Source organism: Emydura macquarii, unplaced genomic scaffold (genome assembly GCF_026122565.2).
Source record: "Emydura macquarii macquarii isolate MOO-44397 ecotype Brisbane River unplaced genomic scaffold, CSIRO-AGI_Emac_v2 contig_2681, whole genome shotgun sequence".
Classification (NCBI taxonomy): Eukaryota; Metazoa; Chordata; order Testudines; family Chelidae; genus Emydura; species Emydura macquarii.
Window position 1 is genome coordinate 1,328,529 of NW_027132818.1, and position 26,545 is coordinate 1,355,073.

A 26,545-nucleotide genomic window follows, 5' to 3' on the forward strand; every position below is an offset into this window, starting at 1 on the left:
GACCACTCAGTCAATCCAGAGAAGTCAATCTGATGGCAGCAAATTTGCTGCCATCAGTGAAGACATAGTCTAAGTGACCTAGATTGTAATCCAAACTCTCATTACTCTACCATAGCCAGTCAAGTCAGAGCCTTTTGACTTAGCTTCCCCTAAACCTCCACCTATAAAATAAGGATTGTTACCTACCCTCATTAGGGTGTTGCGAGTAATTAGATAGTAATAATGCTATGTAGTGTGTGCTAAAAAAAGACATGAACTCTTAAAATCCTTCAGGCACTATACTTATTTGGAGAACTGTTCCTTGGAAAACTTAGAGTGAAACTAAATGGTAGTAAAGTTCATACTGCTTCTGCCCACGTAATAGTTCTGTAGACAGCATCCAGGGTTGTCACTTGGCACCATTCACAAACACTGAAGCCACAAACAGTTTAAATAAAGGCTTCAGTACCCCCATGTGCCCAGAAGTTATAAATAGCCTGAGATTTCACTTATAACCACAGTCAAATACTAGTCCAGAAGCACTGCACCCACCCTGACCTTGCTTCCCCTTTCTCTTCACCAACCTCTATGCAGTCTCCTCTTAGAGGATCTTTTGTATATGGAACCAAGGGCTAGTGAAGGAATTTAAATTTCACTGCTTTTGGAGGGGCACTTTCTGTGCCCCTACCCCAGCGACAGGGCCAGAGAAGTTCTGTGCCCCTGCCAATTACTGGGGGGGGGGGCCTGCCTCTGCTTGCCCCCCATGCACACCCCTGTATGGAACGGGTGTCAGCTGAATGAGCAGAAAGCGATTCCATGCACAGACTGCTTCAGGTCATCCTATAATGGCTCTAAAAAGGGAGGAGGCTAGGAAGTCGAGTCCTCTTAGGTCAATATTTATACCATGCAGGAGAGCCACATACTTGTAATTATATCTAGCAAGTAGAAAAGCACTCCTACAAGAACATGCTCATTTGGGAGGCTATTTAATATTCCCAGCATGAAAGAAGTCCACAGTACAGTCTTTTATCAATCATGTAAAATTAGAACAGGGATAAGCAAGCAAGAAGTGGAGGAAGGGACAGACACATACAGGACATGGGGCAGGCACGCTTCTTATGCTAGTTACAGAAGCGCCTTGTAGTCAACAATCCAAGAAAGAACATTGAGCAGAAGCCTGCCCGTCTGATTCAGTGCTTACTCGCTCTAGAGCGCAGAAACTGGCAGTAAAAGTCAGTCATTAATTTCCAAAAAGATCCAATGTGCTCTGGCTCTGTGGCAAACTGGACCTAAATTCTGTAGCAAAGGCCCAGGGTTATTTGGTTTTGATTGCATCTGCAGTATGTGAGGCATGTTCACATCACTTTCCACCCTGCTGCAATCTAGGAAAGCTCTGAGCAGAACAGTACCATAGGACTGGAAGGGTCAGAGTGCAGTCCCCTGCTACTGCAAGCAACCCCATCACAAACTTATCAAGCTCCATCTTTAAGCTACTTAGGTTACGTCTGCAGCAGAGGCATGGGTATTCTGTGGCCTCCAGAAGACAAAGCTACATTAGTTTATATTCACAGCCACACAGCCAGAAAGTTAAACTTCAAAACCTTGATTCTGCAGAAAATGATGGTAGTGGTCCCCACACTCTAGTAATCATTAGATATTAGGAACCAGATTCCCTGGTCTGAATGAAATTATTTGAATCACCTTTATAACGCCCCCATTCCTTGGGCTTGGCCATTCTGCAGCATCAATTGGATAAACTTTCAGTCTAATGAATTATGCATGGTTCCACATCCCAAGGTGTCCATGATAGCGGTCAAGTGCTGGATGTGCCATACATCAGAGACCAGAATGTACTATGAGAGCCATTATAGTAGCTCCATAGTGGGAATCATCTTGGGGGGGTTATTCAAAAGGCTTACATTTGCATCACCAAATTGCATGAGTAAAACTGAGCCCAATATTCATCTTCTCAACCTTGAGAACTCTCCTTGATTTAATTCCTCCTCTCCAATAGTTAGGGGCAATGTATCAGAACAAAAATATTCTTGCTAAATAAAGCTTATGAAACTTGTTTATAGTTGTATCAATGTTAAGAATAGTTACTGGTTATTTTTAGTATTATAAACTTGATTTATGTTATGATGCAAATTTGTCACTCATTCCTTTCATTCTGTAGAGACAATATCCTCAAAGAAACGTCACTCAACACGTTTCAGTTAAACTGTGCTTTTCAGATAAGACAGAAAAACATCCTGGGATTCTCACTGTTTCAGGCACAGGGATGGATGAGTGAAAGCCAAGAGGTCAGCCACATCACCAGCAGAAGAATAAAAGCAAAACACCACTATTTGCCACCACTGTCTTCCCCCAGAGTTTTTCTAAAAGAACCCATGAGGTAAATATGGCAAGTTGGCAGCTGGTGTGCAGATTATGTCCACCTCCTCTCCTGGGTCAGCACTATTTCACATAGGACAGCACTGCTAGCTTTGGGCACACCAACATAAGATTCTGCAGTTTCATTGCAGTGCAGCAACTTACTCCATGCAGCTTTCTGCTACCAGTGTCCTGGTCTTCAAGTTATGGGAGGTGACTGTGTTGAATCAAACCCTGCACCCGTGGCTTTTTTTTTTTTTTTTGAGGGGGGAAGGAGGGGGCCGCAATACATGTGCCAAGCTAAGTGTGTTACCTCTTGTTTTCTGGCAGAATTCCAGAACTATGTTCTGCCTACCAAAATTCCTCTTAGAGTTTTAAGTAGACTGGGATATTCTTAGTTTCTTGGGCTGGATTACTATTTAAATGGTCACAAAGTTCCACCCCAGACAGGACTGCATTTTAGTGGTGGGTGAAGAGTGGGAAACTACAAGACTTATTACACATTGACTTTAGTAATGAAGTTAAAACATATGACAACTTAAGGTATCTACAATTTCTCAAATAATTTCAGAAATACCCTGGTTTGGGTTTTTTCCTCCCGTTTTTATTGAAACTTCGTACAGAATACTTTTTATAGGACAAAATGCCACAGTAAAGGAATGTAAACTGCAAGAAACAGTTTGAAATAATCCACATACTCTCTAATAAGAGTTTTAGTTTGAAGACAAAAATTCAGTAGGCAACATAATATGCAAACAGTGTACACAGGGTCAGCAGTGAGAATTAAGAATTTGCATCAGTTTTACTTCAAAAGTTTTTATAACAATATAATACTCTATACACTAGACCAAAATTAATTTATCATACATCATTTCTAAACTTGTAGATATGGACAGTAACAATTTACAAGTATAATTAAGCTATATTGATCTCATTTACACTGCTAAATCTATATTCCTACTACAAGAATGTTTAAAGTATTCTCTCTAATAAGATCTTGATAGACCCTTAAACAACATTTGACCGAGAGAGATCTGGACCCAGCTAGCTTAGCCTGATCTGCATGTCCATTTGGTTCATTCCACAAACAGTCTGGGGCTAGGGAAAAAGCAGGATTCAACTGCTATATGAGATCATTTGGTTTTGGTCTGCAATATATTTTAGTTGAATAATTAAAAGTAAGGCAATTCATTAACTGGTATTTTATATAAAAGCTGCAGAAAATACAACAGCAACAAAAACAGAAAAGTATTTCACAGAAATCTAAAAAAGGTATATCAAATATACAAGGTAAAAGCAGCATCACTTTGACACTGTGCTTTAAAAATATGATGAATGAAGATTTCTGTAGTGATATTAAAGAATTTGCTTTCTTCTTGAAGAATACTACTAATGTTTTGCACAGCAACTATTTTTTAATAATCACCTCATTTAAAAACATGTATTTATAGACATAGAATTGTCATAAAACACCATTATCTTTGCTCAGAGTGTCTTGACTTTACACAGTGAAGCTTATAATTTAAAAAGTGTCAGAAGATGTCACTACATAGTCTATTGGACAGTAGAACAAAAATAAAGCAAATGCCTTTTAAACCAACACCATAAAGAAAAACCCAGCAGTGTTTGTAGACAAAAAACAACCATTTTGCAAACGAGTATTTTGAGATCTCGCAAAAGTCAGAAATCCTAGATTTTTATATATACATTCTATATCTACTCTTTACCCTAACCTAATTAAAGCACATTAAACCACTGAATTATACACATTTTCTTAAAAAAAAAAAAAAAAAAAACACACCCCTTTAAAAACACTGCACACACATTTGTTTACTTTAAAACATCACATGTAACAAGTTCAGTATTAATTTCAAAACAATTAAGTTTAAGGGCATAGAACATAACACATACTGAATTAACACACGAGTATTTTTGCTTTATTATACACTACCAATTCCAAAGTGTCGCTCACTTTTCTTTTTTGTGAGAGACACGCTAGAGATTAATGACTCCAAATATTTTCAAACCTCTTCCACATTGCCCTTTCCCTGAAAGATTTTCCCGATCAACAACTCTGTTAACTTAGGATAAGAATATAAAAAATAAAGCTACGTTTTAAATGTGCAACTATCTTTTACTTTGGGTGCTCAAGCAGAGATCTTCTGATGGCTATCCCCACTCCACCCACCTCTAAAAACTTGAGGGAAATCCTTCATACTAGCCAGGTACAAGTACCTATATGACTCACACCAGAAGTATCATGCTGGCCTTTATGGTACTGGGAGGTGGAGGGAGAAGATGTGGAGGAAAGGCAGAAAAGAGTAGTAGAGTGGTAGAAAGTATGCAAAGGGTAAACTGAATTCTCATATTTCTTTCTGAATATCAGTGAAAGCTAAAAGAAAAAATTTGGCAGAAAATGGCCTCAACAGAATCGTCTGCAAAACAGTGGGGAAAGTTTTCCACAATTAGTTGCAAAAACTTTCAAGGAGCCTTCTTTTTTTAAATAAGACACTTTAGGAAGTCAGTGGGAGAAAATTAAGAAACAAATTAAGGCGAACAAAAGGGTGTCATTTAAAATTAAGTTAGAAGTGTCAAAACAGATGCTATCAAATGCCATGGTTCAAAGTTCAAGGCAATAAATGGCCAATTATGTAGGGATGGATAGGAAAACTCAATCTCGATCTCTGTGGCAATTGGTCCAGTCCACTGTAGAGGTTTTTCTTTGTTCTGATGCAACAGGCACTGGGCCACCAAGAGAAGCCAGATACAAAAATATGATGGACCAGTAACCTGTTATAGGAGATACTATGTTTACAGTTTTGCAAACTCAAGAGTTAATTGTAAACCAACAACATTACATCTAATCTGGGATCACCTCTCTTCTGCTGTGATCATGAATCACAAGACTGGCAGAGGCATGTTTACACTATAAAAACCCTGAAGCAATTTCTTACATACTATATGGCATAGTCCAAATTACAATGTTCTTGCCCATCAAATGTGGTATTTGTATTAAGTAGCAAAAGGACTGTAATTAAGTTGTTACAGTGGTTCAGCAACTTAATGCAAGCTCACTATTAATACAGATCTTCACATTTACCTGAATACTAGGAGCTCCTTAGAATGTTAAAATAGTGGCTAAGGGTTATTGATTACTGCGTTGGATTTTGCCTTCTATGCATGAAAACATTCCTGATACATATCAAAATGAAGTTAGAAAACCTTGTCAAGTTACCCTCTTTCATACAACTGGGAGACATTACATAGCAGAAGATTAAGCAGCACTGCACAGTATAAGAATATACACATATAAGTTTGAGATAATACAACTGCAACACAAGGATATTTTCTGTATTAACATGGATGATTCTACAGTACACAGAATTAAAACCATTAGTATTATTTTTAAAGCAAAATAAAACATCTCTACTCATTAACAGCCATAAGACATCGTAGATGAAATTCTGGCCACATTTGCCATTGACTTCAGTGGACCAATATTTTACCCCATAACTGAGGCTGCAACATAAGAGCCTAAGTCTTATAGTATAAATCTAATATAAGAGCCAGTTCCAGACCCTTTAAGAGAAATCTATCTAATAGGCCTATTTTTAAAGACGTTAAATGTTCCCTCTCTATGGCATAGATTGAGATTTCTTTAAAAAAATGAAATAGGTGTGTTCTTCACAGCTGAGTTGCATTAATTTAGGCAGCTACAAAAAGGCCAACTGTAGTACCATCCCCCAGTTTGACCTTCTTACCTTTCAGAAGCATTACAAAATATCCTGGAAGGAATGTTACTAAGAGGAGACATAAGGAACAACGGAGAGGAAAGCCAATGAGATTCAGTTTCCATATAAATATTGGAAATATTTGGTAATATTGACACTTGAACATGGGCTAATGTGGTCAAGCAACACTTTACCTCACTGATAACCATGACATCAAGACTGAACTAGTGTTTTCAATTACAGGTCAAACAGGTTATTTTAAAAAGTATGTGAATTTTATCATCTATTAGATGTATCAAGTACAAATTGAGGGTGTGTAATAATTATGTGTAGTGAAGAACAATAGCAAGTTCTATAGTGACAGCTAACATGCAGAAATTGAGCTTGCTTGGATATGAAGAAATTACACCAAGGTTAGCGGGGAAACTAGTTGCTCAAAAAAGCCCAGTATGAAGACAGGTGGACGGTAATTTCTTTTAAAAAGCTTCCTAAGAGTACATTATGAAGATAGGGAGAGAATATAGCCACTTTATCAATGGAGTTTCCAATTATGACAGCAACCCATTACCGTAATTAATCCAACAACAGGTTGTCTTACTTCTGTAGAGCTACATAGTGACAGGACTAGACTGATCCCTATTGGAAATACACTAGTTCTAAAAGTTTAATATGGACTTTTAGTATGAAAAAAATTGTAATGTAAAGCTACAACTGAATAGAGCTAATTAAACTATGTATTTTAGTATTAAAAGTATGGTCAAACATGTGCCAGTACATTAACTGCAGATCTTTTGAAGTGCAGACATAATGCAGCCTTAATTCTTGGTGAGCATTACATGTTATTACAGGGTTAAAATGTTATAATTGATCATAAGTGTTCCTGGTGCCATGTACTCATTGTGCAATAAATATGTGAAAGTGAGGTTGGTAGAAAAGAACTGATCTGGGGCAACGGAACTAGGGAAGAGACCATATTAGTCAGCCTGCTGTTTATCTAGGTGGAAATAAGCAATATACTTCTGGCCCCATTACTGTGGTGAGGAGGCATCCTAGGGAAGAAGTAAGGAGGACTGAAGCAGTGGCAGTAAAGCAAAGGGTCCCTGAGCCAGCTTACCTGTGAGAGTCAGGTGGTAATATATTCATTAAAACTAGATTTAAAAAAGGGCCAGTAAGCAAACTCTCTAATATCAGTTGCTGATGGAAGTATATGCAGGGTTAGAAGGGGATCCCAAAGCTGGCAGACCATATCCCCCACATGGGCCACGGAGCATTTTAGCCAGGCCCTGACAAGGTCTATGGAAGCTCTAGGTCCATAGCACTACATAAAGGGGAAAAAGGCTCTCTGAGTTTTTCATCCCCCTTTTCTTTCTGCTATATCCATCTAGATTTAGGGCAAACCCATCCAATCTTTTTACTGTTTATATGCAGGGTAAAGAGTTATGTTCATTTCCCTTTGTATACAATATTGTTATCCTCCCCATTGTACCGCCAGTAACTATAACTTATTAGCTTGTTTCCATTTTTACAGCATCTTTCATGCACTAAGATTTTATCATTTAAAAAGAAAATATTTTTCTGTATGAAGCAACACATTTAAAAACTACAATATCTTTTGCACACATTGACACAGCAATATCCAAATCAAGCCTCCCGCAGTCATCTACACTATTCAAAAAACATAGCTCATATGCTTGTCACGGTATTGCTATCCACAGCGCTTCCAAGTGCAAGATCTAAACAAAGCTGATAACAAGCAGTAGTTGCTGTGGAACATCTCGGCATCTATTCAAATCCACAGACCAGCCTCAATTGCTATTTCAAAAGAGTATGGTAAATTACCAGTTCCATCTGATAATCTGGTTATTGTTGGTTTACCAAGAGCTGTTCAGTGACCCACTGGAGTACTATACAGCAAGATGTTTTTCCTCCAGCAGTCAATAATTAGATTCAACCCAGATTCCATTAACCTACAGTTTTACTCACACCAAGTAGCTGGAGCACAGGACTTATGAGGAGAGGCTGAGGGAACTGGGCTTGTTTAGTCTGCAAAAGAGAAGAGCGAGGGGGGATTTGATAGCTGCCTTTAACTACCTGAAAGGGGGTTCCAGGGAGGAGGGGGCTAGGCTGTTCTCGGTGGTGGCAGATGACAGAACAAGGAGCAACGGTCTCAAGTGGCAGGGCGGGAGATCTAGGTTGGACATTAGGAAAAAGTTTTTTACTAGGAGGGTGGTGAAGCACTGGAATGAGTTACCTAGGGAGGTGGTGGAATCTCCATCCTTAGATGTTTTTAAGCTGAGGCTTGACAAAGCCCTGGTTGGGATGATATAGCTGAGGTTAGTCCTGCTTTGAGCAGGGGGTTGGACTAGATGACCTCCTGAGGTCCCTTTCAACTCTAATATTCTATGATTCTATTATTCTGCTACTAGTCCCACTGAAATCAACAGGCTATTCAGCATAATTAAGGGTTTGCAGACATAGTCACAGTTTAATACAGTTGCCAGTAACAGTCCCTAGGAGAAAAAAACTTCAACCATAAACTCATCTTTTGTGCATTCCTGTAATTTGAGGGTGCTTTGCTAAAGCACAAAAGCTTGTCTTGCTTTTCCACATACTCAGAAAAGCCCAGGTGATGACAATGAAGCTAACCACTACATTCACTTCCTTCCCCATGTGAAATCCTTCATACTGATTTCCTAACGGAAGAGGTTAGAATGAAAGTACTGTGCCAAACACGGACTCGATATTTGTTGTTTCCATTTTCCTTTTCCAAAACAGTAATACAAAACAAACATCCGTAATACATATTAGTTAACATTTAACAGACTGCATTGCATCTAGCTTGGTGATAGGGTTGCTAGAGGTTTCTTTTTGCATATGCCAGTGGAGGAAAGGGTTTAATTCAGAGATTTAATTTTTTTTAAGTCCAATTATTAAAGCATATTCAAGTTTACACTTGGGTAACTCTTGGGCAGCTCTTTTTTCCAAGTGATAGCATCCATCTGGAGCTTGTTCCCTAAGGACAGGCTAACTCTAGTCATGTACATAACAAATAATGTTAGAGGAATTTGGAATGTGGTGGGAGTGAATATTTGTTTTGGTCCACATTTACTAAAAATGTAAGGTAGAGAGTATCCATCCCTTTTTCCTCCCTCAGTTGGGTCATACATTCTGTATAACTTTGCAAACTTCAGTTTATCATCTCAGGCTTGCTCCCCCCCATCCCTTAAAAAAATTTAAACCAAAAAAAAAAAAATAAATAAATCTCTCACCACACCAGTGGTTAATATGGATAGAAAAAAAAAAACAAAAAATTTAAATTAACTTTAAGCATGTTTGGTTTCTAATCTTATGGAGGAGAGTGGAAGGCGGCTGCAGAGTCACAGCATGTTCCAAAATAATACATGAGATAAGTGCTTTCAGAACACTGTCTTTTTGTTGAGTATAAATGAATTGTGGAATTTAAATACCACCCATTTTTTATACATAGTTTTTAAAAGAGTGAAAAGCTGCAAGCAAAATTAAGCAGCAACAAGTTGGTAAAATCAGTATTACTATGATACAGAGGATAACTATGCATGGGTATCTTAATATTTAGACTGATTGGCATTACCAAGGCTATTATACACTTAATTTTATTTTCACTTTAATACTGGATGAGCACCTTAATGTTCTTCTTTAAAAGACAGCCACCTCCTTTTTCTTTGGTACACACACCCACCCACCTTTCAGTACTGCACTTAAAAAAACAAAAAAACAAAACAAACAAAAAAACCCACCACATTCTGCCTTATTTAAGCAGAGCTAATATATTACACATCTCAAATAGTCTTTAAATTGGCTGACAATTATAGAGTAAACAATGCCTGAGATGCAAGTTATGTATATTTTTTTTTTAATTTCCAGAGAGACTTGTATCCGCTTCTATATGTTTAGCCATACCCTTAAAAATTCACCATTCACACAGAGAAATAGACAAACATGAATATTCCAAGTGAACAGACACAGAACAGTCCAATATTTAGTAATAGTTTAACTTTTGGAGTCTCTTCCAACATTTGTAAACAGAGAGTCTCTTCCTCCATATCTTGGATGGCTCTTTTGTTCATGTTTTTACTTCTAAAGCCACAGAACCAATCTATGAATTCCCAATGTTTACCTCTATCATCAGTCTCTTCCTCATGTTTTTTCTCACCCATGAGAGCCACTTGTCCATTTGAATAACAATCAACTGGTGTCTCAACTTCAGAGTGACTTACAGAAATCACTGGGTTGCTGTCTTCTCTACAAGTAACTAGAAGATTGATATCCTCAGGCTTAATATTTTTAATATTCTCTTCAGATTTGCCATTTGGCATGATATGATTAGGATTTTCGTTACATTTTAAGATGGCCTTTTCTTGTACTTTATGTGGATCCCCTTTCAAAGCATTTTCTTTTACAGGCCTGATTTTCAAAGACCAGAAAGTGGTTGTTCGAACCTGTTCCTTTGTAGGCGGTGGCGTAAGGAGGCTTACTGTAACAGTCACAATTCCAGTGATCCAAAACAGAGCAGTAGCAATATACATATAATGGATATTTTTGATGAAGCCTGGCCTGGTATCAGGCTGGTTACACTCAGGGACACGATAAACAAATGCCAATATCAACCTTATAAATCCAAGAACAAACCCAACCATTCCACCGTAGAATGCCCCTTGTTCGTTGCAACGCTTCCAAAATATACCCAACAAAAACAGAGCAGCCACTGGTGGAGTCAAATAATCTGCTACCTCTTGTATATAGAGATACATCTGGCCTCCTTGCATTTCCACTATTATTGGAACCCAAGCAATGCTTACAATTACCATGAAAGCGACAAACACTCTTCCTACAATCATTAGTTCTCTAGATGGCGCACTGTTGCGTATGAGTTTGTAGACATCAAGTGTAAATATGGTGCTGGCGCTGTTAAATATAGAGTCCAAGTCACTCATTAGTGCAGCAATCATTACAGCCATCATAAGTCCCCGCAGACCAACTGGTACAAGTTTCATCACCAAACGTGGATAGGCAATGTTAGAGCATCCAGCTCTGCTTCCACAGACTTGCATGCAGTGTTCTGGATTGATACAGGCAATCTCATCTGCAAACAGTATACGTGAAATCATCCCTGGGATAACTATAATGAACATAGGCAACAGCTTTAAAAAGCCTGCCATTAGAGTGGATCCTTTGGCATGAGCAATATTTTTTGCAGCTAAAACCCTCTGAACAATGACTTGGTCAGCACACCAGTACCATACAGACGCGGGGGTCTGCCCCAACAGAAATCCAGGCCAGGGAACGTCTTCGTCTGTTGGCTCACGCAACATTTTAAGAGCATCAGGCTTTGGGTGGACATGACAAGAGTTGGTATTAGAAAGATTGTAGGTCAACAAGATTGACGTAACATTTGGTGTTGCCAACATATATCTTCTTTTAACTTCTTCAAATCCACCAACTTCGATAATACTTATGATCATGAGTGTGAGGGCACCAATAATCATAAGCAGAGCTTGAAGAGTGTCTGTGTAGATGACAGCCACAAGACCTCCAGTCACAGTCAACAAAGCAGTCATTCCAATAAGCAGGATAACAGACAAATAAAGGTTCCAACCTAGAGATTCTTGAATAAAGAGTGCACCTGAATACAAGTCAACAGAAAGTTTGGTGAAGATATAAAGAATCAAAGACAACGCCGCAAAATATATTTGAATTCTATGTCCTCCAAAACGTTTGGACAAGTATTCAGGCATAGTATATACTCCTGATCGTATGTAGACTGGAATGAAGACCCATCCTAAAAGCTGTAAAAGCATTAAGGCGTTGAACTCCCATGCACCTACTGCAAATCCACTTGCTGCTCCAGATCCTGCGAGCCCAATGAAATGTTCACTCCCAATATTGCTCACAAATAAAGATGCACCAATAGCTACCCACGTCATAGAACGGCCTGCCAAGAAGTAGCCACTTACGGTGCTTCGATTGTATTTCCACATGGCAAAAAAGCCTATGCACATTACAAGTACAAAGTACAGAGTCACAATGGCAATGTCTGCTGTTTCCAAAGAAGCCCTCATTTTTAATAAACAAAAAGACCTCCAAGTGCCGATGTCCAACTTTCACCCACCAACAAGTCTTTAGAATAATATGTGAACCAGTTTACACTGATCAATACTGCAGATCAAATTCTTTATCCTTTGGTTTGCTGTCTTGATGGTGGCGGTTGTGGTACACTTTGAGAAGGCAGATTTATTTTCTCCACTTCTTAAATGGAAATTTGAGAACTTATCACGCACTTTTTAATCGACTTTCCACAAGAGCATCATCAGCATTAACTCTGTTGATGTAGGAGAAATTCTTAGCAGCAGCTAAGTCTAGTGAGGCCTACTGTACCAACCCTGCAAGGCAGCAAAGACAAAAGAACAAAGATTGAATTAGAGAAGGATTTCACTCAATTTATGAGAACGATTTGAAGTCTATCAAAACAAGTGGTTGAACACAAGTCTTTTCCCCTTTTAAATTTTATTTGTGCAAGCTAGAACACAGAATTGATACTCAAACTGAGTGGTGCCCTTTAGAATTAAGCTGAAAATCTGGACATGGTAAATGTATCTCAATGGACACAGCAACACAAAAGCATAAAGATTAAATTACTTTAAAAATTTAAATACCCACATAAAATGCATTCTCATTTCTTATAAGGCATTTCCCTTCCTCATCCTCACAGGATTAAAGTCTATTTTAGAAGACATTAAAATAAGCCCTTCCTCATTTGCATCAGCATGGGAAGACATTTTACATTATGAAAAAGTGTACATAGTTAGACCTTTTTCCTAGGACTCCACCCCAAGCAGCCCAGGTATTCTTTTGCTAGATCCTGAAGTGATGTCACAATTCTGTGTTTGACACACCACCCTGTTGCCATGACTAATACAGGACTGAAGTCCTAACATTGCCACAAATGATGGTAAATTTATGACTAATTGTAAAACTGAAGTTATTCTACAAGTTTTAGAACAACTTTATTTGTCTGATGTGCACTGCACCCCATTGTGCTGTGTTTTAAGTGGAATAAGTATTAGGAATACTACTGTGGTGGGGAAAAAGGGGCAGAAGGCTCATTTACACTAACAGGCAAAGTGAAGCAAGACCTAAACACAACTTGATGGCATTTTTCTGTGTGTCTGTTATATGGTAATTTCTGAAGAGCACATCCAACCGATTCTAAAAGTTCAGGTAACATTCTAGACATCAATGGGAAGAATGCTATTGATTTTTGTGACAATCAGAAAACTGGAAAAAAGCCGGATTTCTACAGAGTGCCTATTTGAGGCTGCAAACAGAGGAGCATTATGAGGTCAGAGGTAACTCAGTCAGTCATTGCTCAATATTGCCAGTTCATTTGCATACTTCAATCCTATTGGTTAAAGTGAGTCAGCAAATTAAGCTGCAGATCAGGACTGAGGTGATTTGACAGAATTGGGAGGGAATGGGGTTTCAATACTAGAATAGAACGGGCTGCTGAAGATCAAAAGATAAAGCAGCTGAGTAGAAGTGGGGCTAGAGATTTGCACAGTAGCTCCCTCCACATATACCTAGCTTACCTTTGCATAATCAATTATTTTAGTTCATCTAAACCAGGGGAGAGTTGACCATGGCAGACAACATGGCTAGGGTTACTGGAGAGCGTCCTACAAGTTCAGGGACAGAGACCAAGTTCCTACCCCTCCTACCATCTGCCAGTTCAGCCTACATACAGAAAGAAGTGCATAATCCTCTATTGTTTTTGTGATACAGTGCACACTACTTCTTGTAATTATGTTGTGTTTTAATGAGTTGACTTTAAATGTGGGGGGGCGGAGAATCTGGTTTACTAATAGTTTTGGTAATTACAAAACTTAACAGAAACAAAAAATCATCTCAAAATGTGCCGAATTTATTTTCAAAATCGGCTATTTGACAGTTTCCACCAGCCAGAGAAGTTCGTTTTTTTTTTTTTTTTTTTTTTTTTTTAAAAAGGAAAACATTGGTTTGGATAGTTCTGAATAAAAAGTGTTTTTGTATATCAACTCTCTTCTGTTCCCCTGACAAAAGCACCTCAGACCTTCTACCACCAACACAGATTTTCATAATTTACGTCCAACACCACTTTAGTTATTTAAATTAAAATTAATCTAAAATTGTGGTTTTATAAAGACACAGAAGGCCACAGGAATACAGCTAAAAATAACAGCTATTTTCAAGTCAAAACTGTTACTACATCCTTTAGTGATTAATCTGCAATTGTTCTGTTTTACTAGTAATCATTTTATGTAGGAAAGGGAGAAATTAACTCTTCATTTAGCTATTTGTGAAAAAAGAAGTTCCATGTGAGGTTGTGGTTGACATTTGTAGAAGTCACACCAATCCAGACTAAATATTTTCCTCATTGGTATTTGCACATTATAGATGCTTTAAAATAAGCAGATGTTGGACAATTCTAAAATACTGAGATAGACATTTGAGATACAGTTCCATATGGTTGTCCTAAACTGAGCTTTTGTTTCTAGGAGCCAGTAGACCTGTGATCTACTTTTGACCCTTTGAAACTCGGATGATTCTTTCTGCCATAGAAGGGGATACATTAATGAGAATCAACTCTGTAGTGAAGATAAGGATGAGTTTTGTGCCTAATGCAGGGATTCAGCTTATGTTTCTTGATAAAGACCTAATCATTCCAAGTTTATCTGTAAATGTCAATTTCTCTACACTCATGCAAACCAAGTATTTCCATAACTAATATCTGAAATTCACAGCTAAGCAAAGTCAGGAAAATACTGCTTGAAAAAAACTGGATTTAATTATATTTACTTTGTATATTTTGACATATGATGTTCGCAGTTTGTGTTTTAAGTTATAAAGCTTTAACGTTTTGAATCTCAACATCTACTATTATACTATTTAATAATTTGTACTATCTAATAAATCTGCCCCCCATATATTTTCTGCAACTGTGAAAATGTAAGTTGAAATCTAAAAAATATCTAATCAGTATTTGTAAAAAAAAAAAAAAAAAAAAAATTGAATTCTGCCAAGCCTATTTATTGTGTAAAGAACAGCAAGTCCTTCCTACCTACCAAATTTAAGACATTTACTGAGCACAATGAGTTTTCTGAGAATTTACAAGTGAGTTCAATATTCTGAGTTAAAATTAAACTAAGAAATTTAATACTCAAATCTGTTTTGTCCCAAATGATTTTACCACAAGAATGCACATTTTACCTATGTTTTAAAAATTGGTGCAATTTTGTTCATAGAATCATACAAGATTAGGATTGGAAGGGACCTCAGGAGGTCATATAGTCCGATCACCTGATCAAAGCAGGATCAACCCCAACTAAAACATCCCAGCCAGGACTTTGTCAAGCCGCACCTTAAAAACCTCTTAGGATGGAGATTCCACCACCTCCCTAGATAGCCCATTCCAGTGCTTCACCACCCCCCTAGTGAAAAAAAACTTTTCCTAATATCTAACCTAGACCTCCCCCACTGTAACTTGAGACCATTGCTCCTTGTTCTGTCACCTGCCACCAATGAGAACAACCAAGCTCCATCCTTCTTGGAACCCCCCCATCAGGTACTTAAAGGTTGCTATAAAATCCCCTCTTGTTCTTCTCTTCTGCAGACTAAACAAGCCTCGTTCCCTCAGCCTCTCCTCATAAGTCATGTGCTCCAGCCCCCTAATCATTTTTGTTGCCCTCCTCTGGGTTCCCTCCAATTTGTCCACATCCTTTCCGTAGTGGGGGGCCCAAAACTGAACACAAATGAGGCCTCACCAATGCCAAACAAATAGATATAATCACTTCCCTTGATCTGCTGACAATGCTCCTACTAATGCAGCCCATTATGCCATTAGTCTCCTTGGCAATAAGGACACACTGTTGACTCATATCCAGCTTCTTGTCCACTGTATCCTGCAGGTTCTTTTCTGTAACCCCCCAGGTTCATATGCTAAATATAAAGTTAGACTGCAATTACACTAAATGAATTAATTACTACTTTAGCCAGTTATTATAAAATTGAGAAGGCCATGTCTATAGCTCAGGTTACTCTTAAATACGGCCATTTGATTGAGTTACCATCTTTGATATTAATCATCAACTTCCCTCTTCTGTTAATTTGGATCGTGCAATTCTGTCAGCTGAAGAGAGTCAGTGGCACGAAGGAGCTGTACATGTCAAGAGTTCTCACTGATAGATTATCTGGCCTTCAACTACCATTGGATTAGTCCCAACTGCCATTATGTTAAAAATTCCATAGATGCAGCCTGTGGAAATTATGGGCCAGATTCACTAGCATAGCCTGGATGTTTTGTGCTGCTCCACTGATACAGAGTAGCTGTAAATATCATTTAACCAATCAATATGCTCCTGATGCTTTAGACTGCTCTGAAATAACAAAGCTGCCAAAGCATACCAATAAATCCAGCCTGAAAACAAAGATGGTTTAAAGGTTGATGTTACACATCTACAACTCAAACTATATCACATGGTGGCACTCTTTGGGTTTCTGATTTAGCATTCGTTGTGTGAAATTAATTTTAAAAAAAAAATCCCAGATCTTAACATACTTTGAATTAAGATTGAAAGTACAGATGAGTGCCTTAAATTAATGTTTCTCAACCTTTCTGATTCCAGGGACCGGCGTCCTATACTGTGTCAGGGAGATCTCAGCCTTCCTATACTGTGTTAGGGAGATCTCAGGGACCGGTTCCAGGACATGGACTGGTCATTGAGAAACACTGCCTTAAATGATTTTTTAAAAATTGTCCACACTTCTGCTGTTTCAGGAAATCATTACAGGTAACCATGCTGCTCATGAGAGAATGTGCACTTCTCACTACAGCAGATGTGTTAACAAAAAAAAATTCCACTCCAAGCTCAACAATTTTTGCATATTCGTATGAACTGGCTGTTTTATAAGTGGAACATCGCACAAAAAAATAAAGTATTTCAGAACCAAAGAAAATGTTCAGTTTTTACATAGGAGAATATTTATAGACTCATTCTACTAAAGTTATATCCAAGAATAAGGAGAGACTACAGAGACGCGATACAAAACAGAAGGAAGAATTTATACTCACCCTCAAAAGGCATTGCAGATTAACTGGTCTATTCCATGGTTTAATTTAGTTCTAAACAAGACACTACACTGTAAATGTTTCCAAACTGTATGAAGCCTCTGAATATGAATGTAATACACTACTCTTGGCTGCAAGTGCTTCTTTTATTATATTTTTAAATTTCAAATGTAATTACAGTACAACATTAACACCAAGTTTTCATATAAATATTATTTTAAGAAAAAAGTGTAGAAAAGCAACCACTCCCAGATACAATGGGTTACTTGCATAATTTCTCTTAAATCAATTAAGAGATGAGCCAAGAGAAGAGTAAAATTTTAGTTCCTTGTCCGACTGTCTTACTGAAATAAGTTTTGGACCTGAACTGGTGACATTGACACTCTAAATGGTTCCTCTGTAGTATAATCAGTATTTTTGCAAGTGATCGATAGCAGTAATCAGTTACATGAAATCAGATGTGCTGTAACAGGATACAAAAAGGCAGCTAGCGTGCATCATGTAGTGAACGCTAAACAGGATTATAATCCTTATGAAGGACTGCTTGCCCTTTATTAAACTGTCATATGTCACAACTGACACAGTATTTTATTTTGGTTATAAATTTTAAGAACTTATTGAGAACTTGGCAAATAGAGGCAGGGCCAACCATGCCTTAAATAGCTACTTTTTAAAAGCATCACTTTTGCAACGTTAAGATCCGGGTTTGCAGTGTTCGGCCTGGTTAAGCTTTGAGGGTAATTTGCTGGGCGAGATCAGGGAAACAAAGGAAGGAGACTTGTTTCAGTAAGGAAAAAGTAAGGATTTCCAGGGTTATGCTGGAATTAAGTTTAATAAGAAGCTGGTACAAGACATTACCCCAAATGGGCCATATCATAGGTACAAGAAAGTTTTTCCTTTATGTCATGGAACAGGTTGAGATTTCTGTACAAATATTAGTATGCCTCCCCAAAAAAGCTGTTTATTAGCTAAAGGCAATGTCTCAAAAGGGATATAAAATATGGTATAACAGATTTGGGGTAGGATTTATAGGGCACACAGAGGCAGAAATATTATAAGAACATACACTTAACCTGCTATTAGAATAGGAAAATGGCTTATACATAATCACTAGTCTAAGACCTGCGTGTCTCAGATGTTCATGTAGATAATCCAACCAACACTTTAAAGTCTGGAATGTCATAGGTAAGAAAACTACAGTTTATAGCACAAATTATGAAGGATTCATATAAGACTTTGATGCTGTATTAGTATATTAAATGGCAGCTAGCAGTTGACACCAAGATTACATCTATGTTTTTATTACAGAAACAAAAACAAACAGCTATTTTGAACACCAAGTTTCAATCAGGTCCCACAAAAAAAAAAAAAAAAGTAAGACCATATAGAAATTCAGGCCTTATTCATACTTCTTTAAAAATGCTTGGTCACAACTGAAGTTCAGTACTGTCGGGTCACTCTTTTAAAAGGAAGCTTTCCCCAGCATGATTTTCTGATAGATGGCTTTTTAAACAGTCCAGGGGGAAAAAACCCCACAGTTGCAGCCTTAAATGCTGCTTCCCCCTCTCTCTTTCTTCCAGCTGGCAAGTATTCCTTTTCCTTTTATCATTGATGATGTGGTCTCTCCTGGCAACACTTAAGAAGAAGAAACTATATCCAAAGCATCCGCCTCACTCTCCAAAGTGATCTCTCCAAAATAAAAGCTTTTCTTTCAGGTACAAATAGCTGCAGGAGACACATGTTATTATCTCCAAATGTATGCATTCATTATTAACAAGTTAATGCACACCTTTGTGCATAGCCTTGTGAAGTTAAAATATATTTGTCTGGAAATGGCATTTAACCTTTGCCAACCCCTCAGGTTCTTCATAAAGTATGCATTAACTGCCTCCTATAAACTCACCAGCACACATCAGAGAAATGGATCATGAATACCACATTCAATACTCACATAACTGAAAACGTTTCCAAAGTATTAATGCCCCCATTTCCAGGAAAAGGCACTACCAAACCTAGTAGCTAGAGTCCAAGTCCATATTAGCATTAACAGTTAATCCACTTTTTGTGGAGTGAAGATCTTTATTATCCTAAAACTTTCCTACACTATTCAACTTACTGCAGCATCAGAAGAACATGTTGCATAATACATTCTTTTTTCCTTTCAGAGTATTTTTGAATGAGAATCTAGACAAGTGAAACACCTCTATGGATCAGATTGCTTTTCTGGTAAGCTACACACAGACTTGTCTTTAAGGGGTAGCATACTGCATTTTGTACAGATGCTATGCAGCATAGCAATTTTAAATACACACTGTAGACAAACTTAGGAGTTCTATCTATATAACAAGCAAATGTATCACGTAGTAACTTGAAGCGATATGGCCTAGTGAAACTCAAGGATGAAGTGACTCAAAGCACTGTTGTTGGGTTTCACCTGTCTCCCTTAACGTTTCAAAAAAAGCCGTTTACAATAAAGATTTTTTTTCCTACCCACCAGCACTGCAAATATCAGCATGGTCCTAAAAGAGTCAGGTTGTGATTTTTTTTTCCCTGGCTCATTCATCAGCTCTGTCGATGCATAAACCAGAATAGAATCTGGCTCACTCTCTCATAACTGTGTTGGCTCTGCAACGTAAAAAAAATAGATATGATGTAATAAGTACAGGAAGCAGAACTATTGAGTAAGAAAGTGCTTTAATAGTCACTTTTCTGAACATAACCATATTTTAAACCCCCAAGTCGCAATTATTTTATTGTAGCAGTGTGTAACCTGAACAGTCTGCTATACTGATATATATGCCTAAATAACATTAGGAGTTAAACATGCAAACTCAAAGGATAACAGGCCTCTAAGAATAATGGGCAGTGGACAGAAAAACCTGACAGATATAGGCCGTGGGGAGAGTTGAACACCCTGTAAATATGCCACAAGTGTCAGGCTTGTGGAAAAGTTTGGGGAAAAAGAAGGGCTGCAGCCAGGGACTTGCCACTCTCCCCAATATAGTCTTCTGCTGGTCCCACAGATATTTTATGCCGTGCAACCATGGCTGGCACAAGATAACTATGAAGAACTAAGACAACAGCAATACAGCTCTTGCTGGAGCTGTGCTACAGGAAAGAGCCAAGAAAGTGCAGAAGAGTAACTGCTTTATGTAGCTACCTTCACTTTCCTTCCCCCATGAGTCTCCAGGATTGAGATATTGTATCCTCACCACTCTCCATGTTCCCAAAACCCCTCATATCTGAGGAGACAGGTTCTGGCCCCCATCTGTTCATTAAAACAAAAGGCATTTGCTTATGAAAAAAAATTGTGCAAGTTACATAACATAGGACTCTAGAAATACTATAGTAATATGCAAGATTTTGCTTACATTTTAATGAAAATCATAAAAGATTAAGTTTTTGTACTTTGTTGCCTGAAGTTAAATACCCAAACAAGAGTGACAATTTTCAGAAGTACTCTACACCTCCTGAAGTCAACAGGAGCTGCAAATGCTCAGCAGCTCTGAAAATTAAGCCAGTTTTTGGCAACCAAATTTGAAAATTTTTGCCCAGGTCATTAGCTGGGATTAGTGGTGGCCCAAGTGGACAGATAGAATCTGATATCGGTTCAGCGGACAGGAAGGAAGTCAATTGTGTAAAGCTAGCTACTGGTGCCTAAGTGTCCATATCATTAGGGGTCCCGCTTCAGCGGACAAAGCAATGGCTTATCTAGGATCAAGAGCTAAGAAAGGCAAGTTTTCACAGCAGTGGTGGAAAAAGCTAGAAGGTGATAGGGGTAGAGTGAGGTGCCTGATCTGTGAGACAAGAGGAGACCCCAGACAACAGCCTCCAAAGAAGAGTAAACAGAAGATTGACAGGGAAAAGGAGCAAAGTATTTTAACAAGTTTTCTGGTCAACATAGTAAAAATCAGGGAGCTGTGATTGGCTGAAGCCACTCTTCCAACTAAGTCTAAGTAGTGCTGTTAACTGACATCCTTGTTGGCAGTTGTCACGGAGAGGCAGAGCAAATGAGCTGCCCTCGGACTCCTAGAGGTGGCCCCTCCACATCAAGATTGTTCTACTTGCCAGACTGGCTCAAAGAAGCTTGCATTGTATGCAATACAAGTATAGACAAATAAAAGTTAAAACAATTAACAGGGGTGTGGAGGAGGGGGTTAGAGAGAAAAGGGGAAAAAATGAACCATACAGGAAGTATAGCAACAGGTACTACCCCAAACTATTTACTACATAAACAAATTTTAAATAAATAAATTTAAATAAATAAAATGTACTTCAAAAACAAACTCCAGCACGAAACTGCAGAGCTGGAACTCATATGCAAACTTGACACTATCAGACTAGGTCTGAATATAGACTGGGAATGGCTAGCCGACTACAAAAAAATAATGTACCCTCTTTTGACATTCACACCTTCTCATAAACTGTTGTGAATGGCCTCATCCACCCTGATTGTATTAACCTCCTTAACACTCGCCCTCCTCACTGTGATGTAACTCACCCATCCTTACATGTGTATATATACCTACCGAACTGAAGTTTCTACTTCATGCATCCTATGAAGTGGGTTTCTGCCCATGAAAGCTTATGCCCAAATTAAATTTGTTAGTCTTTAAGGTGCCACAAAATTCTTGCTATTTACTACATAGAATCCCTGAACTACATAATCTTAGTGAGCGCAAGACAGAGCCCATGCTCATATTAGAGGCCCACATAGAGGTGAAGACAGACATTATTACATCACAGTAATATCACTGTCATTATTTAAGTTGTGTTTCTCCTAGGAAAACAATCTTAATGCTCATTACATTCCAAACAACTTCTGTTGACGAATCGGAGCAATAGCTAGAGTTATGAATAGAACAGATATTGGTTATCTGAATTTCTCCCTAGAGCTCTACCAGTACCAGCAAGTTCACTTCTGGTGCTTCTCTTGTACAAGGGACTGATTATGCCAACCTCTAGACTTTTTCTAGTGTCCAATGGGAATAGTACAATGTCAAACTTTCATTTGTGACTCAAGTCAAAATTTGAAGCCAGGACTCCAGCAGTAAAAGGCCAGAATATTAACTCAGTGTTCCAACTAGTATCCCCTGTTCTCCTATAATCAAAAACTGAGTCCAACACTTCTAGAACTCCATCACTGCTCTACGCTAAAATGCTGTCCCCTTTGGAGCACATTTATTTTTGTAGATGAAGACTACAGACCAAGAGCTTCAAAAATCATGCCAAAAGATAGTCCCCTAAATCCATATTTAGATGTCTAAATGTGTGTGGTAAATTTCAAAAGAGCTGTGGGGTTTTTTTTTGTCCTCCCCGAAGAGGTTTTTACAAAAGGATACTGGTTCCCATTTCTCTGGATTCATAATCAGGGCTGCAATAGTTTCTGACCATTACCCACATGGTTTTAACTCATTAACCAGAAATGAAGGGAGCATGAAGCAAGAAATGTTGTGCCCTTGCTACAGGGTTGAGTTGTACTCATCTTGCAAAGTTCTCCCAAGCAGCACCTTATGAAACATTGACAGGAGGCCAGAAATATTGCACTGAAAAGTGTAAGGTACTTTTAAAGTGACATTTAAGTAATGTTGCAGACTTCATAAACTTCTGTGTAGGGATATTAAGGTTGCAGGTATACATATCATTGTCTGAGTACATAATATTTTGAAATCGTTTTAGAGTTAAATTCCATAACAGTGAGAAACCACAGAAATACAAGAGATAAGGCTGTTCACGTAAACTCTGCCTCAAAGATGCCATCATCCAAACTTTCCTTCTTTCAGCAAATGGTACTGAAGATGAACATGAAACATTGGTTTTATAATTTGTATCGTACATAACATGTCTCCAACAGTGAGTGGACTGCTGTGTCACATCACTAGTTCTTTTCACATAGATCCTCTAATTTCATGCAGATTTATAGATTGATGCCTGTTAGCATTGTTTTAAATGGTCCTAAGGTCTGCTGGAACCAGTTCCTGCTCCCCCCCCAACCTCCTAGATTGGAAGGGTTGTAAGAGGGAGGTCCAGGGTAACAGGGAAGAACCCCCCACCCACCCACCCACGATTCTGCTAGCCACCCATCACTCCACGAAGGAGAATTCTGATGCTGCTGGCCTTGGTCCACATAGACCAAATCCCAATCCTACAAATCCCGGTAGGCCCTCAGGCTCCAGGCTCTTTTCCCTGAGGAAGGGAGCCATGCTCTTGACAACTTCCTAATGTCCTAAGGACTGGAGCTTTTACTTTTGTTTGCAGAAAGGAAAAAATGCAGGTGGTGTGAGACTTGGGGGCCAGACAGAAAAACTCCCCCTCCCCAAGGGGAGAGTGAGTAACAAGGAGTGATTAACTCTTTTACTATTCCCCAAGCGTCATGCAGTGGGGGGGAGGGAGTGGTGGCAGGAGGGCCTTGGAGAGTGAAGGATCTCTTCTCTTACCTTCCTCCACAAGCCCATTCAGGAGCTCCCCCCTGTGTGAAGACCCTCTCTCTTAACCGCTTATGAGTTCCAGGCAACCTGTGTTTTTTTCCCTTTTGAAGTCAACAGGGGAAGGATTGCAGCCTCTGATGGACATGAAAAGCTTCTTTGGCCTCAAGAGATAAAGCTTTAGGGAGCACGGGTGTACCCAAAGAACCTCGGCTTGAGGGTGGGCCCAAGGGCTTGTTGAGAAGGGCTGATTGGCTTTATATGGTTTACTGAGTGCTTTCTTTACAAGTGCTAAGGTCCACCTCTTACGGATTTTAGAAGGGGCGCAAAATGAAGCTTACTTTAACTATGAGGCGGCAGCAGCCACTCCATAGTAAATACCACAATTTAACTGAAAAGCCATTTTATAGGAAGTTAATGTCAGATTGTACAGAACATTCTTGTAGCCAGGTAACAGAATATATTTTTTATTGGACCAACTTCTACTGGTGAGAGAGAGAAGCTTTTCAGCTACACAGAGCTCATGACCTGAAAAAGAGCTCTGTGTAGTGCAAAAGCTTGTCTCTCTCACCAACAGACATTGGTTCCAAAAAAAAGATATTACCCCACCTATTTTGTCTTTCAGATCTATTGTACATTTACTACTAAAACAATTACTTTTTTAAAAGAGTTTAAGTCCATTGAATGTGTTCTCATCCCTTGTCCTGGAATGAAACAATATGAAAAATAGATCCTATCAAGTTAACTTGATTTTTTTTGATAAGATTACAAATTTGGTTACTAAAGATAGTAGTGGTGACATAATATATTGAGACTTCTGTAAGCCATTTGACTTGTTACCACACAACGTTTTGATTAAAAACACTAGGAAGTTATCAAATTAACATGGCACACATTAAATGGATTAAAACCTGGCTAACTGATAGGTCTCAAAAACGTAACCGTAAATGGGAAATAGTCATTGGGCAGGTCTGTTTCCAATGGAGTCCTGAAGGGATCTGTTCTTGGCCCCTACGCTACTTAACATTTTTTATTAATGGCCTGTAAGAAAAAGTCATCACTGATAATCTTTGCAGATGCCATGAAAATTTGGGGAGCGGTATATAATGAAAAGGATAGGTCAAAGGTCACCAATTCAGAGCAATCTGGATCATCTGGTAAACTGGACATAAGCAAACAGTGTAAATGTATCCATCTAGGAACAATCCACTGCCCCCTATATACTGTTCCCCTCAACCCATGAAGCCTCTGTCTGTACCTCTTCATGTCCAGGATCACTATATGGACCATGAGCAGCACAGATTGCCAGTTCCCTTCTCCACCATGGCCCACAACAGCGTCCATCTTAACTGAATGAGGCATAAGGGTCTACCCACCTAAAGCCTAGTGCAGAATTAAAGCCACCTAAATCTCTCAAAAGTCAGTGAGAGTCTGCATGGGTGCAAAAGCCTATAGACAGGGATTCTATTGCAAGATCAGAAATTTTCACAGCTTTTCAAATGCGAGGTACTGTATCTCAGTGAAGGGTTAATAAGCATTAACTCATATGTCCTACTGTATACAGTTTGTTAGTGTCTAAACTAAAGACATTTATTTAACCAATACATCAAAGGCACTTGTCCTCACTGAGGATGAACCTGATAGGATTTAAAGATTAAAATGTACTAACTACTTAAATTAGGTAGACCAGCTATTCAACCTAAAGAGAGAGCTGAACTATTTGCTGAAACAATAAAATCCTCTGCACACACACCCCCAACACAACTTAAAAAAAAAAAAAAAAAAAAAAAGATTCCAGTGTGGGGTTATCATTTTTATATGGGCCTGAGAAACACGAGATATTTTAGTCCAGAAGGTAGTATTCTTAGAAAGTTTATTTGCACACAAGACTTGCAAAAGAAAGTACTTCCACAAGAATAGTTATAACATGAGACAGCTCTCAAAAGGAGCTGGACACAGACTATGGACTCATGCATACAAGAGAAGAATGACTTGCACACCTCACAGCACTATTTGGGCACTAAATACTAGATACACTTCTTTGACTTAACTTTTTCAGGGCAAATTCTTCATGCAGTCTACAAGCCTACTGAGAGACGGAGGAGAAGAGGAATGTACCTGTAAGTTACTTCTGTTGTTACTCCTGTAAGTTGCCTGTAAGCAGGCAAAGGATGTAAGGAGAGAATTTTGTCTTATCTTACTAAAACCGTGAGGTGCTGAGATAACCACTAAGGTCACATAAACAAACATCTATAGATAGAAAAATAAATACAAGCCATGTTAACCAGCAGGAAAGAAGAACCGTAGGGTTAAAATTTAAAAAAAGTCATCTGCTTATTAAGCTATTCCTTTTCGTTTTTCATCAGACAAAAAAATATCAAAAGATCAGTTGTTGCTGCCTACATAGTGACTTTAATAGAGATCAGGTTGTCAGGCAGCACTTTTGTCCATAACCTGGGCTTCCCTAAAATAGCTGAATGTTCTCCATAGTGGCAGAGAATTTATGGAAACACGGCAACCTGCTTAGATAGCAAACAGTGTTGGAAAAAAAAAAAAGTTAGCATGTCAACATACAAAAAAAATCAAACTGAGAAGCAAGAGAGGCCTTAGAGGATCACAAGATATTAGTGAAGTTATTTGCTGAAACAGAAGAATTACACATGAAAAGACATTAACTGATATTTCATGGTCCACGAAAATGGTTACAAAACTGAATTCACCCCAAAACCCCTGCATATTTTCTTATCTTGAAGGGAACTAATAAAATATTTAACATGAAAATAGACTGCTGAGTCCATTAAAACAAAACTCTAACTGAAGGATTTATTGAAGACAGTAATGTCAACTCAGAAATCAAGCAGCAGCAAAAGGCAATGCCATACACGGGATCAGAGTAC

At 38.5% G+C, this 26,545-nt stretch overlaps 1 protein-coding gene across 3 annotated transcripts; it reads right to left on the reverse strand.

Moving 5' to 3' along the window:
- Positions 1 to 9,958: 9,958 nt before the first annotated feature.
- Positions 9,959 to 21,345, reverse strand: SLC5A3 (solute carrier family 5 member 3). Of its 3 annotated transcripts, none has more exons than XM_067565557.1 (3): positions 20,384 to 21,345; positions 19,718 to 19,848; positions 9,959 to 12,502 (listed from the first exon to the last, which is right to left on the reverse strand). In XM_067565557.1, exon 3 carries the CDS (start codon positions 12,179 to 12,181, stop codon positions 10,040 to 10,042), a length of 2,142 nt encoding a protein of 713 aa, XP_067421658.1. In that variant the 5' UTR covers positions 12,182 to 12,502; positions 19,718 to 19,848; positions 20,384 to 21,345; the 3' UTR covers positions 9,959 to 10,039. The 3 variants fall into 3 exon arrangements, with proteins under 3 accessions (XP_067421658.1, XP_067421657.1, XP_067421656.1); XM_067565556.1 differs by having other exon boundaries at positions 9,959 to 18,948; XM_067565555.1 differs by having other exon boundaries at positions 9,959 to 19,848.
- Between the last annotated feature and the right edge of the window lie 5,200 nt (positions 21,346 to 26,545).

Coding starts and splice junctions, on each gene's coding strand:
- SLC5A3 (XM_067565557.1), bottom strand. CDS start 12,181: ATGAGGGCTTCTTTGGAAACAGCAGACATTGCCATTGTGACTCTGTAC.